The sequence below is a fragment of the Nasonia vitripennis genome (assembly GCF_009193385.2).
Source record: "Nasonia vitripennis strain AsymCx chromosome 5 unlocalized genomic scaffold, Nvit_psr_1.1 chr5_random0006, whole genome shotgun sequence".
Lineage (NCBI taxonomy): Eukaryota > Metazoa > Arthropoda > Insecta > Hymenoptera > Pteromalidae > Nasonia > Nasonia vitripennis.
The window spans coordinates 10,279-29,341 of record NW_022279657.1 but is presented as its reverse complement, the minus strand read 5'-3'; the positions used below and the strand labels follow the sequence as shown (position 1 = coordinate 29,341).

General features: G+C 32.1%; 2 protein-coding genes and 1 long non-coding RNA gene across 4 annotated transcripts; 2 read left to right on the top strand and 1 right to left on the bottom strand.

The window, feature by feature from the left end:
• Positions 1-2,150: 2,150 nt before the first annotated feature.
• On the top strand, positions 2,151-3,203 carry LOC103317173 (piggyBac transposable element-derived protein 4-like). Its single transcript, XM_008214147.2, has one exon. It carries the CDS (start codon positions 2,151-2,153, stop codon positions 3,201-3,203), a length of 1,053 nt encoding a protein of 350 aa, XP_008212369.2.
• Positions 3,204-8,171: 4,968 nt separating this feature from the next.
• LOC116417916 lies at positions 8,172-11,007 on the bottom strand. 2 transcript variants are annotated; one of them, XM_031933089.2, is made up of 2 exons: positions 10,800-11,007; positions 8,172-10,578 (listed from the first exon to the last, which is right to left on the bottom strand). In XM_031933089.2, the coding sequence occupies exons 1-2, from the start codon at positions 10,969-10,971 to the stop codon at positions 9,740-9,742; spliced, it is 1,011 nt and encodes a 336-aa protein (XP_031788949.1). In that variant the 5' UTR covers positions 10,972-11,007; the 3' UTR covers positions 8,172-9,739. The 2 variants fall into 2 exon arrangements, with proteins under 2 accessions (XP_031788949.1, XP_031788950.1); XM_031933090.2 differs by having other exon boundaries at positions 10,766-10,842.
• An 812-nt stretch (positions 11,008-11,819) lies between these two features.
• Positions 11,820-17,873, top strand: LOC107981932. Its single transcript, XR_004228121.2, has 7 exons — positions 11,820-12,130; positions 15,629-15,811; positions 16,089-16,169; positions 16,286-16,369; positions 16,457-16,690; positions 16,778-17,029; positions 17,104-17,873. It is a non-coding gene; the product is annotated as an uncharacterized LOC107981932 (long non-coding RNA).
• The last annotated feature ends 1,190 nt before the right edge of the window (positions 17,874-19,063 follow it).

The following is a 19,063-nucleotide window of genomic DNA, read 5'->3' as shown; positions in this document are numbered from 1 at the left end:
TTTTAATAGAAAAAATAAAGGTCAATGAATGAAAAAGAGAAAATGTTAAACAAATGATATTTGACTAGTTTGGCTAATCAATAACTATTCAATAACTAGTAAACTATTGAATACTAAGTGTAAGTAACAATGAGTAGAGGATAAATTCATATGAAAAGAGATCTCTTATTAGAAAAATTGTCTATTTCAACAATAAATTCAGGCAAAATTCGATGAGGAAAATTAGTAGCCAATTGTGTCCACGTCGTTCCTGAGTAACGCTAAAGATAGGATAAAAATTCGCTTACGAAAACATCCCAAGAACTGAATCGAATCCAAAAAAATGGTGGTGTCTTTGGGCATTACCTACATTCAAATCTGTACATAATAAAAGTGAGAGGCAAGGAGACTCACTCTAATCAAGCACCCCAAAGGGAACACAATCCTATTACGTCCACGTCGTTGTTCCTGGGCAACACTAAAGTTACGATATAAATATGGACTTCACATAACATTTGATATTGCATTTTTGCACTTTTGACCTTACAAAATGGCTTTGAAGTCAGCAAAGCATAATCACATTTTAAGTCAATTATTCTCTTAATGTTTATTACAATAGCACAATGATAATTCCACGAAAAAATTGAAAGGAAAACAATCTTAGGCTGATACTTCTTATTTGACCTTGAATTGACCTTCTCCAGGTCACTAAGGCAAACTTGAAATGTCATTTCCGACGTAATTTTTTCCGCTGCTCCGTATTCCGAGGTCAAAAATAGGGGTTCCCGTTAAAAAAATATAATGACCTTCAAATGACCTTGAAAATCGAGTTCAAGGTCATAGGTGTTTGTGTCATTCGATGGCCCCCTTTACCACCTTCAACTTTTGTCAAGGTCATTTTTCGTTAAAATTAGTTTTTCCATGGTTTTTTGTCGTGGTTGCATTAAAATGAAACACCCTGTATATGTAGTTAATATGAATATCCCATTTCATGTTGCTGTCGATAATAACGCCGAGATATTTAGCGTCATCAACTCGTTTTATTTGTTTACCATGAATATTTATGTTTAGATTTTTTGGGATACTAGTAGCGGTATTACCAAATTCTACGTTTACAGTTTTTTCTGTATCCGAGGTCAGGTTTTGAAAATTCAAGATGGCGGATCCAATATGGCGCATACGGTCTTAGTTGTAGCACATACCTTCGGAAATGCAAGAAAGATCTTCTACACATTCATAGTAGACCTTCCATGCACCTTTTCACAAATGCCCTGAGCATTTTTTAGATGTTCACTAATGAATGTCGTGCTGATTCATTACTTTGAATAAATAATCATTTCAGTTTTTTGAAAAAATTCAATTCAGCGATTAGTAGGCGTCAAAAATTTGCAAGAACACTGATTTCATCTTATGATGTAATTTTCATGCTCAGAATAACTTTCTCCCTGTGAATTTATTCCGATCCTTCTAATTTGATTTTGTTCATAGTATTGGATAATTACGCTTCTCGTCAATTCGACTGAATAACTATAATACGCATTTTGCTCAGACTATTGTATAACATTTTTCTTCGTTTTCTCCAATTCGTCTTACGGTTATTGGATAACAAATTTACAAAGCTTGTTTAACAACGCATTTTCAATATTCAGTGTCAAGTGCAATCCTCGGGATTTTCATAACGTTTCAATATTTTTGTAACGAATGACGAGTGTCAGTGTTGCAATTAAGATTATCAATTGATCAAATTGAGTTCTTATCGAAAAAAAAAACTTAGAATATATTTTCATAAACATGGCCAAGAGAGCCCGTAGCAAAAAGACAATCTTCCAGTCAATCCCGAAGAGTCGGATTTTAGTTCAGATAAATCCACTGACGATGCAGATGAATGTGATTCATCAGAATTGGATGAAAATGATGACAGTGATTCTTTGAATTCAAAATGGACTCAAAATGTAGGCAATTTTGGTGTAGATTGGGAATTTTTTGATTCACCTTCAACTATCAACATACTTTCAATACCGAAGAAAAATGTCGAATCATTTTTATTTTCTCAAATTTTCTCGACTTCGCTTTTAGACAGTGTAGTAACTGAGACTAATAAATATGCATTTCAAAAAAAGAGTAAGAATTGGCATGATACGAATAACGAAGAAGTTTCAGCTCTCTTAGGAATGTGGATTTTGATGGGTATTCACAAATTGCCAAGAGTAAGAAATTATTGGAGTTCAGATCCATTTCTCAAAGTTGATTGTGTTGCAAATATTATGCCTTATACTCGATTTTCTAAGCTGACGGAAATGATACATTTTAATGATAATGATTCTATGCTCCCAAGAACTGACCCTAACTACGACAAGCTCCATAAAATCAGACCGTTGATCGATCATATCAACCAAACAAGTAATAAGAGTTATAACACCTCAAAGACCGTTTCTGTAGATGAGTCAATGATCCCCTTCTCGGGACGGTCCTCTTTTATTCAGTACATGCCAATGAAGCCAATAAAACGAGGGTTCAAAGTCTGGTGTTTGGCTGACTCATCTACAGGTTACGTGGTCAAATCTGAGGTCTATACTGGAAAAGCAAGAGATGGGTCGAAAAATCCACTTGGAGAACGTGTAGTTCTGAACTTAGTATCGAATATTCTGGGGGTTGGATATTTGGTAGCTTTCGATAACTTTTTCACTTCCATCAACTTGGTTGAAGAGCTTCTTGATAAAGGCATCTACTCAGTTGGAACAGTTCGAAACAACAGGAAAGGGTTGCCAGAAATGATGAAAGCAAAGGAGAAAATGAAAAGAGGAGATTTCAATTATAGAATCAAAAAAGGTATTTCTGCGATCAAATGGATGGACAGGAAACCAGTCACAGTGTTGACGTCAGCTTTCAATCCTACGGAAACTGTCGAGATCACTCGGAAACTGAAAGATAGATCTCGGCTTCCTATATTTTGTCCAATTACGATCCAGGCTTATAACAAAATAATGGGTGGTGTAGATAGGTTTGATCAATTGAGGGAAGTATATATGATAGGAAGAAGATCTAAAAACTGGTGGCATTCAATAATGTATTATTATATAGATATGGCTATAGTCAATTGTTATATTCTATACAAATGTTATAAGGAAGGTGAGTGTGAAGATCAATTAGCATTTAGAATACAGCTAGCGAAACAATTGATTGGTGATTACAACGGCAGAAAAAGATTCAGAGATTCGAAATAATATGAATATATCCAAGTTATTTTGAGTATACTCAAATTGACGTCAATCTCTGAATCTTTTTCTAACACTAATTAAAAAAACGAAGGGAAGAAATCTAAAAATTATCAAAAAAATCAAATAAAATACACAAAAAAATATAAAAATTTCAAAAACTACAAAAAAAAGAACTCATCAAAGTCCGAACTCCAACCTTCACGTGGTGTTGAGTGTAAGTAAGTGAAATCATCACTGAAACTAATAGAGTTAAGGCTATGCAGCTGACGATTCAATTGATCCTCAGCCTGACCAGTGATATGAGAATTCCTATCTCCTACCTCATATAATTTTCGAAAAATCTCACATAGAAATGTATTCCTGTTTTCGTTTTTTCGACACAGAGTACAGTATAATTATTCGTTCCTCAAAATCTCGATTTTTTGACTTTCCCGTTCGCCATATTGGATCCGCCAACTTGAATTTTCAAAATCTGACCTCGGATTCGGATTCAGCGCGGCTCGGGACCCCTTAGAGCATAACCAGTTTCCTACTCATGTGGCTGCAACGCTTATGTGCACGAACGGAATAGACGGTAAATAAGTCTGCGTTATTTTCAAAGTTTATGAATTTTTTACTCAAGAACTAAGAGAGATATCGAAAAAACACCAAGAACAGTTTCTATTTGTGTTTTCACGTAGAATACGAAAAAAAAATTTGTTTTTCAAAATCTCGATTTTTTTACATTCCCGTCCGCCATATTGGATCCGCCATCTTAAATTTTCAAAATCTGACCTCGAATTCGGATTCAGCGCGGCTCGGGACCCTATGAAATATAAACAGTTTCCCCGCACCATAGCTGTAACGCTTATGTGCACGAAAGGGTTAAGTGACAATTTATTTAATGCCAGCCAGTTGGCTATATTGTCAAGGCGGTTATTCATTTTTGCTTCAACCTCTTGCCAATCATTACCTGCAGTTATAACTGCGGTGTCATCAGCAAAAGATAAAATTGTGTTGTTTGGCATTGTAACTAGTAAATCATTGATGTAGATGATAAAGAGTAATGGCCCAAGAATAGTACCTTGAGGTACACCCATACTTAGAGTATTAAAATGGCTTACTTTGTTATTTACTTTTACCCTTTGTTTTCTGTTGCTTAGGTAATTTTTTATAAGTTCATGACTGATTCCTCTAATTCCATAGTTATATAGCTTGTCAAGGAGAATTTGATGGTCCACCGTATCAAGCGCCTTGGCAAGATCAAGGAAAGTGATTGCGATAGGACTGCTTTTGTCAAGTTGATTATAAATCTGATTTGTTATTTGGTAGAGGGCATCTTTAGTACTTCTGTTTTTCCTAAAACCAAATTGCTTATCTGAGAACAAGGATACTACATTCATCAAAAAAATTTAGTATACGTTTATGTAACAATTTTTCGAAAATTTTTGCAATATTAGATATTAGCAAAATTGGTCTGTAATTGTTTATTAGATATTTTTCTTTAGCTTTGTGTAAAGGAATCCTTTCTGCAATTTTTAGAGCTTCTGGCCATATTGCCTTTTCCAAACTCAGATTTATTATGTGAACCAGAGGATCACAAATATACTCGTGTATTGTTTTTAAAGTCAGAGTATTGATGCCATCAATTCCACCATTTTTATTTTTCATATTATTAATTATTTCATGTATTTCTTTATAGTTTGTTGGGTGTATAAAAATATTTTTGTAGTTCATGCTTGGCATCTTTATTTTCTCATTCTTTGGCATATTTATTTTGCCTTGTAACTGCTTACCTATGTCGCAAAGAAGTTGTTCATATGTTCGGCCATCTCATTTGCATCAGTGATTTTGTTGTTGTTATTTATAATATAATTAATGTTATTGCACTTTTTAGGATTCTTACCCATTTTATAATTTTCCACAAATTCCTTTGATTGCACATATTCATTTCTATCTGTTTTTTACCAAATTCTTCTTTTGCTTTGTATATAATTCCATTAAGTATTTTGACATAATTATTATATGCTTTTTTTTTGTTAGATTACTAGGATCACTTTTCCATATTTTATACAGTTCCTCTTTTTTATTGCACGATATCGTTATTGCTTTCGTTATCCAGTCTTTTCTTGGTTTCATTTTATTGTGATTATTCTTTCGCACTTTATATTCAGCCTTTTTTGTACACGTTTCGATTTTTAGAATTAGGTCATTTAATGCCAGATTTGGATCTGACATTAATAAGATGTCTGACCAATTTACCCTTTCTGCAGCTTTCCTTAGCTTGTTGTAATTCATCTTTTATATTCTTCATGACTAGAATTGTTTTTAATGCCCTTTAGCGATATCATTATTGGGTAATGATCATTGAAAGGGACACTGAGTGTGAAAGTTTTGTATTTTATCTTGCTTAGCTTAATAAAGAAATTGTCTATGCAAGAGCCCTTATTTATATTAGTAGTCGATGGTCTAGTTATGCTGGTTATTCCCGGGTAATACCCATTCTCTAGAAATACTTGTAAGAATTCCTGGTCTACCACATCTTGATTTAAAATATCGCAATTAAAATCTCCTATTATTAAGTTATTTTTATATTTCTTATTAATAAAAATTCTGTTTTGTGCATATCATGCGATCTATAAATTGCTGATAATATTATTTCTTTATTATTTGTTAAAGTAATTGTAGAGTTGATAATCTTGAAATTGTTTATTTGAATAATTTCTGTTGTTTCAATTATGTTTTCACTTATGTATATAGCTACTCCATCTAATTTATTTATTCTACTATTATTGTAGTACATTTTATAGCCTTTTATATTAAAAATTTCATATTTTTCAAGATTCCAAGTTACAGCACAAACAATAATACACGGTTTTACTTCTAGGCTGTTTAAAAAAACAAGTAGTTTGTTATAATTTGCATTTAAGCTTCTTATATTAATACACAAAATTATTTCTTTATTATTTAACAAGTGCCTATTTAACATGTTTATATTATCAAAATTGTATTCTTGATTAAGGATATCCTTTTGAAAGTCTATATCCATTACCTTTTCTTAGTATTCTTGGATGGTACTGTTTGTATGTGCGATGTTAATGACCCTGCTGATGTAGCACTTGCTAATCTTGTTCTGTTTAGTAGTTAATATTGGAGATCCAGCTCATACAATTTGTAGAAGAAATTATTGTGATAAATTACGTATGGAATGGATGTTACGTAAAAGAAAAATCTTTTTAAAATAATCCTATATAATCCTAACAATATTATTTCTGTGGAAAGTTCGTTTCTTTTTCATCAAAAAATTCTTCTCCTGAAGGAAAAAAATTCCAAAGCACTAAATTTCAAGAATCTATTATTGAAGTATGTAAAAAGAGGAATGATGAATGATCAGATATAATTTTAGAAAGGATCAGTAGTTGTAGGTCAGATTTGTGTACTGCTAAAGCTGTATATCATCATTCTTGTTCTACGAATTTTTGGACATCGAAATCCATACCGAAGAGATATTTATCGCTTATAAACGAAGAAATTATTCCAACAGAAGTAAAAACACGTAAAATTGGTAAACTTGTAGACGTTGTAAGATTAGAAGCTTGCTTAAAAGCAGTAGAATATTTAAGGCATAACCATGATGGTCCGATTACTTATGAAATGCTCAATAAAAAAATGCTAGAACTGGCTGAAGATGAAACTGCCCTACCTTATACAATTAAATATTTGAAAGCGACTTTGCTCAAACATTTTGTTGATGACATTCTCATATTGTAATCTGTTAGTAAGGAAGCTCTTTCCTACTAAGAATGGCCAATTAGAACCGATTAAAGCCAATTTTCCTTTTAATCGGTTTTAATTGGTTTTAATAGAGCTAATTGGCAAGTCCGATTATTCGCTGATTGGTTATAATTGGTTTTAATTGAATATCGGTACTAATACGTAAACGACCGATTATTGATAATCGGAAATAATCGGTTTCAACAGTTAAGTTTTTGAAGCATATCCTATTAATAATCGGCTTTTATCGGAATCGGTATTCATACGGATATAACCGATTTCAGGTAATCGAAATTCGTCGGTTTTAACTAGGTTATAAATTCAATCGTATTTTATTGGATCTGCTTACAAATCAGTGTTAATGGGTCTTAATTGTAATAGGATTAAATATGCATTAAACCTATTTTGAGTAATCGGAGTAAGTTGGCTTTAACAGGAGTGTAGATATAATCGTATTTAAATGGAGTTGCTTATGCCTAGGCTGAAATCGGTCTTTATTGTAATAGGTTGCAATATGCATTAAACCGATTTCGGGTAATCGGAATATGTCGGTTTTAATGCAATGGTAGATATAATCGTAATTTAATCGATTTACCTGTGCGTCTGCTGTAATCGGTTTTAATTGTTATGGGTTAGACTATGCATCGTACAAATTTCAGATAATCGGAGTAAGTCGGCTTTAATGTAATTGTCGATGTAATCGTATTTTAATGGACTTATACCTACGCGTAGGTCTTAAATGGTTTTAATTGTAATGGGTTTAAATATGTATTAAACCGATTTCAGGTAATCGTAATATGTCGGTTTTAATAAATTTGCAAAATAATCGTATTATATAATGGATTCACCTATGCATCGGTCTTAATCGGTCTCAATTGTAATGGTTTAAATATGTATTAAATTTATTTCTGGGTATCGGAACCAGTCGGTTTTAATTGTATTGTAGATTTCATTAGATTCAGTTATACGTCGGTTTTAATTGGTCTCAATCGTAAGAGGGTTTAAATATAAAAATTGAGCTATTTTAGGCAAAATGGTAAACAGTTTGTTTGAATAATGTAAAATAAAATAAAATTATTATTATTATTAAAAATTGTCGCTTTAAATAATTTGTTTACAACTTAAGACCTAACGTATTATATATAAATATACAAAGAATGAAAACAATTTTTATAAGTATTTTTAGAAATTTTATTATTGTATTTCAAATGAATTCGGCATACTACATAAATAACTTGCATTTGATACCGTTACAAGTATTGCTTTACTTTTGACATCATTTATATTAGTCACAATAATATTATTGACGTCCTCATATTCTATAATTGTAAATAACAGTTTTCATTACAATGGAATATTTTTTTAATTTTGCAAAATTGTCCATTTATCAATTGAATAATACTATCATCAGTCTTCTTTCCTTTTACATAATTCATGGTATGATAAACGATTCCCTTAAATATGCACTTATTATAAACAAAACAATCGCCAAGCTCATTTTTATCATAAACGGCTTTTCCACAAAATGTAACATCTTGAATTTGTTTGTAAAATGTTGACAGTCTTCTTGGATTAAATAAGTTATAACAAAAATTTGTTGTCTCAGCCGAGGTATTCAAAATTGTTTTTGAATTACATTTAAAAATCGTTGATTGCAAGTGCTTTCTTGAAATCTGTACATCCATACCTTTAGGACCATTTATATATTTTTTAAGCGTGTAAATTGAACTTTCATAAGGGAAAGCTGAATTTTTAGACAGTGGTCCACTTTTTCTAACGGACTCAACGCAATACATTAAAGCGTGAACATTAAAGGTCATAGCACCTTCGCCATACAAATTTTGGAATTGACACACAAATAATACACAATCTTCTTCACATTTATCCAATTCATCTTCTGTAATGTCACTCTTTAGAAGAGTGAACGCACATTTTACAAGCACTGCAAAATGTTTTAAGGCTGTTTCATGTAAATAACTTTTTAAACATGGCAAATTAAAATAAAATAACCAAGACTTTAATTCAGATGCCTTTGGTTTGGTAGATCCATCAATGATTTCACTTCTCGGGAGCCTGTGCATCTCATGAGTTGGAGTAATTTGAAGATATTGTTTTTCCATGTCTTTCCAAGCTTTTTTAGGAATTCTGAATTTGCAATCATTATCTTTCCACAACTTTATTAGTTGCCAAACAACACCAAGAAGAAGAGCGTGCATATATTCGTATGGAAAAGACCAAATTATGTCAAAATGTGGCAGTTCAAATAAGGCAGAATAACCTTTAACACCTCTTGTTAGCGCTCCTTTTTTATTAGCTTCATCCATGTCCTGTAAATGAGTTTTATGATTTCTGAGCACACTTTCTTGGTCTCGTACATATCGGATTCCATAAACTGCCTTTATATATTGACCCAGTTGATAGCACCAGCTACAACCACGATATCCATTGAATTGGAAGCGATTTTGCAAAATAGGGCGGCATACTGAATCGACAGAGAAACCAAGTACACAAAATTTTATCAAATACTGAGTGCCGTTATGTGTTACTTTTATGCCATTGTGGTAAAGACGACTTATTTGTTCGACAAATTTTGAAAGGTATAGATTCATCAAATTACTTTTTGGTTCGTGTTGAACCATTAAAAGTCCTGTTAAAATAACGAATTGAGATTGTAATTTCTGTGATAATTCGTTAATACATAATTGTAATGGCCAAAAGCCATCAGTATTACAGTTTAACGTTAACATGTATTCTAATTCATTCTTATTTTGATTGTTTTCTACCAATAATTATTTATGTAGTGTACCTTTGTATTCGTTGTTACTAGATGTAACATTTTTTATAACATCACTGAAAGTCTCATGATTTGAGAAAAGAATTTCTATTTGATAAGCTAAATCAATAGTTAGAAAATAATTTTCTGAAGCTGATGTTATCGTTGCTTCTTTTTTACATTTTATACACATATGCTTCGATCTTTTTGGAGGTTTATTAGATTTTACGGAATAAATAATTTGTTCTGAACAGACTTTACAATAATAATGATACGTCACGTTCTCATTTTGAAGAGAAAAACATTTTGACATCATATGTTTTGAGAAATTCAGATTTTCAAATTCAGGGTCAGCACAAATTTTGAACATGTTAACTAACATTAAAAGAGCCTGATCAGAAATATTAAATCGCAAACAAAAAGCGGTGCATATTAAAATTATGTCTCGTACACTTAAACGTTTCAAAGAATAATTAAACATTATTTTATCAAAGCAATAACTTTTATTTTCAGTATCGCTACTTATGTTACTACTACTATTACTACTACAGGAATCATTTACACTACTAGTACAATCACTGTCCATTCTAATATTATCATTTAACGAATAAGCAGTGCCATTAGAGTCTCTGTTGCTATGCATAATATAATTCGAACTACTCATGTAAATGTCTAGTTGGTTGGAAGAATGCTGTACAACATCATCATCTTCATGGTTATTTCTTATTTCACTAAATTCCATATCTGAATTGCTGTGGCGCATATTTGTATTTGTAGGATTTTCAGCGATGCAGTCTTCACCCTTATTGCGCTCATCATTTGCAGGTACTTGCACATTAGAAATTTTGGAGGGATCTGTAATAAAAAAATCCTTATTACATTGGACAATATACATGTAGAAGATACTTGCTTCGGCTCCCATCTGGGACATAAACTTATTCAAACCGATTAAAAACGTTTCAAAATTAATCAGTTTCAATCGAATCTAATTGGTTATATTTAGCTTAGTTAAAACAAATATGTTTCTCTTAATTATAATTACATATGTTGACTTGAAAATGAATTATGATTTTAACCTTCACAAAGCAAGTCATATTTTTTTTTTGTTTGCTTAGATACTTGATCTGGTCCGCCTTTATCTTTATGAAAAAATAGTTTGTACCGTCGCATAGGTTTTATTGCTTCATCTGAACTGTTTGAGCTTGTTATTAGTAATGAATCGTCACTACTATTATGGACATCTGCCATTCTTTATGTATTCATCAATTTAAGATTATGACAATTTATGCAGAGCTTGATGCCTGATATGATTTCCTTAAATTACTTGTAGTGCAGACGGTTTAGTGAGCCTGAGCTAGGCAACATCTGTAAAACCCTGCAACAATAATAATTAAAGATCATTACAATTTAAAATATATTGTATGTGTCGTATAGGCCGCAATGAAATGTATAAAATGAAATTAGCATAAAATTATTATAAATAGAAAAAGTTACATAAAAGATAAAATATTCAAAAACTATATTGTGTTTATATCAATTTATTAATTTTAGTAATTCATTTGGATGCGACGTATGTAACTCATAAAATCGTAAAAAGCAGCTACTATAGCTTGCATCAAATAAATTAATAAATCACAAATAATTTGTTTGAAAATAAAGAGATGTTATTTTGCATATATAACCTCTAAAAATAATATATGTGATACACGTACTTTACCTTTAACTTATATAAAAGCAGACAGCATATGAGGCGATCTTCCGCGTCTCTCGTACACTGTAAAATGCACCTTCTTTATGATTGTTTCAGTATAGAAATCAATCAAAACTTTGTTTATGTTTTTAAATAAAAGTGTGTAGATGATAAAATATATGCCTTAGCAGCTGGAGCTGTTGGAACACGTCAAGACGTTCGTTGTAATCCGCGTTGTTACAGCGAAATATTAGTACGCGCGATAACCGCCAGGCGTCGTTCGGCGCGCAATAAAAGTAAGATGGCGGCGTCCCTCTTGTATTAACCGCGGGAAACAACCACATGCTCCACTTCGCTCCGTGCATGCAGGCTTGCCGCGAGCCGCAACTCACGCCTGTTGCATCATTAGTGACAAAGAAAGAGAAGAAAGTATTAAAGAAATGTGAACAAAAGATTTGGTAATTACAGCCGAGCCGCGAGTGTTTTATGTGCACTTGCATAATTAACTCTGTACTGTGTATGCATCAGTCGGCATTTCTACTGAGTCTAAGATGTTTGCTTACGTAAAAGTGTTAACAGGCGCCCACAAGGAACAAAAAAAATCTGTGAATACAGATAAATTATTAAACTTTCACAAAGATTCACATCAAAGTAATAAAAAATATTCCATGAAATGCGATGGTAAAGATGAGGAGGTAGTTATATTATTATTAGCAGGTATGTGTATTACATAAGAATTATGCATAACCTCACATTAGGGATCATATTATAGCTTATATACTTTGAATAATATTTATATTAAAAAATATATGTATATATAATGAAGTGTAATGTTTTCTCAAGTGAGCAGATTGAACTCCGGGGGAAAATTTATTTGTTTTTGTTTTATTGTAAAAATTAGAGTGTGTCTCCGTGGCCGATATCGCGTACGCGAAATGTAATTTAGCGTGCGCGAAAACTTTGTAGCGTGTGTGAAATCAACTAACAAATTTTCCGGGAAAATTTCGCGTGCGCTACTAATCAACCTTTCGCGTGCGCTAAATCTGTCGCGCACGCTAGAAAAATCAACCTTTCGCGTACGCTAGATCCAAATTTTCTTATAAGAAGCAAACGGAGTACTTATACATAGAGATGTTCCATTCATCCTTCATAAGTCACTCCTGTTGTTTCTTTTATATATAGGAAATGTAGAGCACTTTAGCGTACGCGAAAGAATTGCCTAAACAAGAAAAACTCTAGTATGCGAAAATCTCTCGCTCCATCTCTCATACAAGTACTCCGTTCGCTTCTTACAAGAAAATTTGGAGCACTTTAGCGCACGCGAAAGAATTGCTCACAAAAAAGTTCATTTATACCACTCTAACCTCAAAATGCAAACTTTAATTGCAATTTTCGGCACCCGTGGTATAACATACTATTCTAGCGTACGCGAAAAGTTTATTTTCTAGCGTGCGCGACAGATTTAGCGCACGCGAAAGGTTAATTAGTAGCGTACGCGAAAAATTTTCCGAAAAATTGTCTGTGGTTTTCGCGTACGCTAAAATTTTCTCGCGTACGCTACATTTTTTTTCGCGTACGCGATATCGGCCGCGGAGACACACTCTAAAAATTATTCTATTATTGTAAACAAGGTATGAGTAAGAGGCTTTATACAGGGTGAGTCATTTTAATCTTGAATCTCAATTATCTCGTTGGCAAAGCATGCCAGCGAAAAAAGTTACGGGTAAAAGTTTTAGGATTTTTCCCTGGCTATCTGATGATGACCTTGACAATGTCATTGAGCATGACCTTCAAGGTCATTTGAAGGTCAAGTCGATTTTTTCAAATAGAAACCTCTACTTTTGGCACCAGAAATGGAAAGAGCGGGAAATTTTACGTTCGAACATGTGATTTTGGAAACAAATCATCTTTTGTGCGGAAATTACCTTTGACATCAGCCGAACCCAGGATGCACCATCGAGGAGGTTGTCAAAAGGATTTAGCATCCCATTTTTTATTTTTTGTTTTATTTCTTTTTGTATTTTTTTATATTTGTTTTTTTTTTTTGTTTTTTCCCTTTTTGTTATTTTTTTGGTATTTTTATGGAATGTTAACTGGAGTTAACCATTGATTAATTGTTCGAAATTACCGCCGTTTTGTTGGATGCAAAGATCAAGTCGAGCTCTGAATTGTCTTATGGTTTTAAGTAGAACATCTCGAGGGATTGCTGCACAAGCTGTACGAATGCGTTCGATCATATTATCTCGCGTTGTTGGCCGTTGAGCATAAACAACATTCTTAAGATATCCCCATAAGTAAAAATCGGGAGGGGTTAAATCAGGTGAACGAGGGGGCCAGGCAACTGGGCCACCTCGCCCAATCCACCTCCATTGTAGCGGGTGTTTAAATAATCACGAACAATACGTGCATAATGTGGTGGTGCTCCATCTAATTGGATCCACATTCTTAGCCTTGTAGCTAGGTCTACATTTTCTAGTAATTCAGGTAAAATGTCTCGAAGTAATCTCAAAAAGTTTACCCCATTCACGTTCTCTTCAAAGAAATAAGGACCAATCAAATAGCCATTGATGATTACACACCAGACCATAACACTCCAGCGGTGTTGATTGTCTATGGGCCTGAACCAATGAGGATTTTCATCTGACCAATAATGGCAATTATGTCTATTCAATTCTCCAGTGTTTCTGAATGTTGATTCATCTGAAAAAAGAACGTGCCTGAAAAAGTCTTGATCTTGTTGAATCATTCGTATTGCCCATCGACAAAAACGTACTCGCAAAATCATATCATTTGGAGTTAACTGTTGTGTTAATGTTATGTGATAAGGATGATATCTTCTCGCTCTCAATATTCGGGATGCTGTTGATTGAGGTATACCTATTTCTCTTTCTATTTGTCGAGTACTAATGTGAGGATCAAGATGAATAATCGCTAGAATGGTAATAACACGAGGATCGTTTTCGTCGTATTCATGATGACGGCGTTGACGAACAAAAGCTCCATTTCGAGCTCTCTGAGTTAAGGTTTGAATAGTAACAGTACTTGGGTGTCTCCTATTGGGATAGCGTTCAGCATAAAGTCTGGCAGCTGCTGCATAATTATTTCGACTTTCTCCCAAAATCATGATCATATCAACGATTTCGTTGGGACCATAATCAGCCATGATCAAAATCAAAATAATTTGTTACAGACCAGTAAACAGATTTTTTTCAATAATAATTATCGATTTACAAGAAGTAAAAAACACGATTAAGCTTTTCTGCACTAATTTGCTATCTACATAACTGTTAAGAGTAGTTCACTCTCAAAAATTGACACTAATACAAAATAATGAAATGACTTAACTACATTAAGAATTTTGAAAATTGACACTAATACAAAATAATGGAATGACTGAAAATTTTTGAAAACTGAAAAAATTACGAAAATTTTAGAAAACTGAAAAAATTACGAAAATTTTAGAAAATATTGAAAATTTCTGGAAATATTGAAAATTTTTTAATTTTTGAACGCATGTCACTCTCTTTTCATTTATGGGGCTAAAGTAGGGGTTTCCATTTCAAAAAATCAACTTGACCTAGAAATGCCCTTGAAGATCCTGTTTAACGACAGTGTCAAGATGACCATTCGTCAGCCGGGGAGAAAACTGAAAACTTTTGTGGGTAACATTTTCTCCTTGAATGCATTCGAGTTCAGCTAACCAGTTGTACTGTTATCGGCATGACCAATGACCTTGACCATTGAATTCAAGGTCAAGGCAAGGTCATATTCAAACGTAAAATTTACCGCTCTTTCCATTTCTGGTGCCAAAAGTAGGGGTTTCTATTTGAAAAAATCGACTTGACCTACAAATGACCTTGAAGGTCACGCTCAATGACATTGTCAAGGTCATCATCAGATAGCCAGGGAAAAATCCTAAAACTTTTATCCGAAACTTTTTCGCTGGCATGCTTTGCCAACGAGATAATTGAGATTAAAGATTAAAATGACTCACCCTGTATTAATTATTATCGTTATATAAACAATTCAAACATTTTTGGAAAGTAAAATAACAAATTAAAATACCGCATAACCTCGTATTAATATTTCCTTGATGTTTTTAGTCAGTTTCTGATATTTACGAATCAAATAAACTTTTCCCTTTGACTTTTGTCTGCTCAACACACATGCAATTAAAATTTCATTTGATGTAATTGATCTCTACTATCTTTATAGAAACCAAAAAGCAATTAGAGTATTCAAAAGAATGATCAAAAAACAAGAGTTAAAAGTACACCAAAAAAGTTTTTGGTAACAGCGTCATCAGGTGAGAGCGAGCCTGCTGGGAGAAAAAAGCATGCACTACGTAAGACATTAACTAAAGTGATGGATCCACAAGCACTATCCACAAGTATATTAGTGAGTAACAATTAAAAACGATTTTATTTAAGTAAGAAAGTTAATTTCTGATTATCGTTATATTGTTTTTTTTCAACACGTGCATGAAAATATGCGGGTAACCATCAAATTTAAAAATTATGATCTAACTTTGTTCATAAGCTACTGTCAATACTTTGTTGTGATAACCGTGAGAATATATGTAACATATATATTACAAAACACATATATTTATTTATTTTTTATCAGTCTAAAACAAAATTTCTTTATTAATTTTTTTTATTTCCCTGATTCTTAGGATCATCTGACATTGAAAAATGATGTAAGAGCCAAGATTGCCAAATTCAAAAACAGTGCATCAGCCAGTCAATCTATGAAGGTAATCTGGCAATATAAAATTTAAAACGAATATAAGCATATAATGGACGTTACACATAAAATATAACATTATAATACTATTAATTATAAATGATGTTCTATAATTTATATTTGCAGTTGGATAACACGAAAACAATATTACAACCTAATAATAATGACACTTTTGACGATGTAAATGAAAATAATATGAACACCAGATAGGTAAATAAGAAATTAGAAATGATGCTTTTTAACCTAAAAGTTTTTGATAGTTTGAAATAGAAATTAAAAAAGTTACTTTTTTTACAGCATTTGTCACATAATAGAACTAACATCCAAGAAGCCCCGAACAAAGGAAACAATGACATTATTACCACATCAGTATCAGGGAAAGAAAATGTCAATAGTACATACACTACCACACCAGTATCGTCCAATAGTTCTACGAAACCAGGAATTGTCGATACTGCTAGCACATCAGCATCAAAAAAGCAAAGTGGCAAGCCTACCAAACCATCATCCGTAAAAGAAACTTTAGTTAAAGTAAAATAAAATTAGTAGTGTTTATACTAATATAATTATATTAAAATATTAACAACAAAAATAATTTCAATTATTAAATTATTTCAGATTAAACATATCGAAGACGTACATTCAAGCAAAGAATGCTCAGAAAACTTGAAAATTATTCAGGAATTAAAAGAAAGGAACACAAAGTTAACTATAGAAGTAGAAAAGCTTTCAAACGAAATTGCAACAGTTCAAAAGCAAAAAGATATTTACAAGAAAAAATACGCACAACAGGCAGCTGAATGCCAAAAATTGACAACTCTAAATCAACAAATACAAATGACAATGATTGAAAACGCAAAGGAAAAAAATGTTATAAATTTATAATTTTTTCTATTTTTAATTAGCTGTTTATCTGGCATCTGATATGAACTTTTTTGTTTCAGAGATGTTTGACAGACTCCTTGCTGCCCAAAAAAACGTTAGCTTGGAACTTAATTTTCCTGCTATTGGTTACTTAAAGACAACGAATGATATCCCAATGGTAGAGGAAGATAAAATCATTCATTTTATAGCTGACAATGTCGATTATGATGTACGTACTATTGATGGGAACGGCACTTTTTATGGCATGAGAATAGTTTCTGCCGTTACACGGAATCTTAAAAAAAAATATTTGACGTGCCACGAAAAAAAGTTGATACAAATGCATTGAAAGCAATTGAATCTATTCAGTTTTGTCATTTTAATGAAAAAACATCGAAAGGCTTTTTATTTTCAGATTCACCCAGAATTTTAGAAAGTAATGAATATAGTATTGATATGCTATGGTATTTATCATGATTTTTCAATAAATCTCAAACTGGTTGGTCGGCATATATGCAAACTCTACATAAAGAAAATAGTTCTAAAAAAGCAGCCATATTTTTTTATCTTATGATTAATCAAAAGCCAAGCGATTTGTCATGTGCATATTCCATACTTATATTTGTTTGCGAAGAGCTAAAAAGTAGAATGTAAAGCCAGTTATTACGAGGAGCAAGAATATAGTATTTTAAAAACTATTTATTTATTTATTCAAATCAGATAGATTTACATAGTATTTGAAACACTAACCGTAACCCCGCAGAGATAAACATAGTTATCTGTTCGCAGGTATGGGCTCACATAACAGAAAACTATACCGTAGAATACTTAATTACTAAAATTTAAAACTTAAAAAGAAGTAACATTTTCTTTATTATTTTGTACAAAACATCTTAAAAAAAATTGTTTAACAGTTTGTTTTTATCCAATTTTTAATAGTTTTACTTAACGAGGTTTTTTTCAAGATTCAGAACTTTCATTTCGTTTGGTAAATGATTAAAAGTTGTTATGGCCTTAATATAACTATTTTTATCGCTAATTCTCTTTTAGACACGACCGTGCCTTATAGTTTTGTCATCAAAAAATGTGTGAGCTGCGATATCTTACACAATTTTTTACCGATTGGGCTGAAATTTTGGGAGGAGTCTCCTCTAGCACAAACCTAAAAACTATTATTTATTATCTAGATCGTTTACGTTTTTTTTTTGAAATGCGGGTACAATTTGTTTAATTTAAAAATCGCTAAAAACGTTATTTTCGCTATAAATCGAATTTTAAGCACTCTACATAAAAAAGTTGAATAATAAAGTTGTAGATCTTTAAATAACACAACTTTTTTTGTTGACAGCAAATCATGAAAATACTTATTACTCGAGTTTACAGCCCAAAATCGATTTTTTACAGATTAAAAAACAATTATTTGCTATAAACTTTATGATTACATGCAAATTTTAAATGTAAAAGTTGTAGATATTTTTAAATCACAACTTTTTATTCCAACAAACATTTTTTGGAACACTTTAACGAAGGACAAATCTTCAAAAACGGTTTCAAACGCATATAATTTAATATAAAATTCAGCGTAACACGATTATCTTAGCGAGATTATTACTGATTTTGCCTGATTTTTTCTTTTTTTTTTTTTTTTTTTGTACGTTTCTTTTATCGTACTAGTGACAGAATAAATTTAGGCTCGATTCCGTGTATATAGCGAATACAGTCACTTCCAAATATCACTAAACACGATTTTTGAAAGATAATTCGAATTTGAAGCATTTTATAAAAAGAAGTTAATTGGAAAAGTTGCAGATCCTCAAAATATAAAACTATTTTACTAATATCATTACAAAATTGGTTTTTTACAGCAACAAATCAGTTATTTATAATCAAAAAACTTCGCGGCTATACATTTGTTAGGATAGAACCGATTCCACCAGCTAACAATGAAACATTATTAAAACGTGGGCGCTTAGCTACTCTCCCATACGGGGGAGATCAGTGAGAACACTAATTTGTCGAGCCAGAACTGTTTGATTTAAC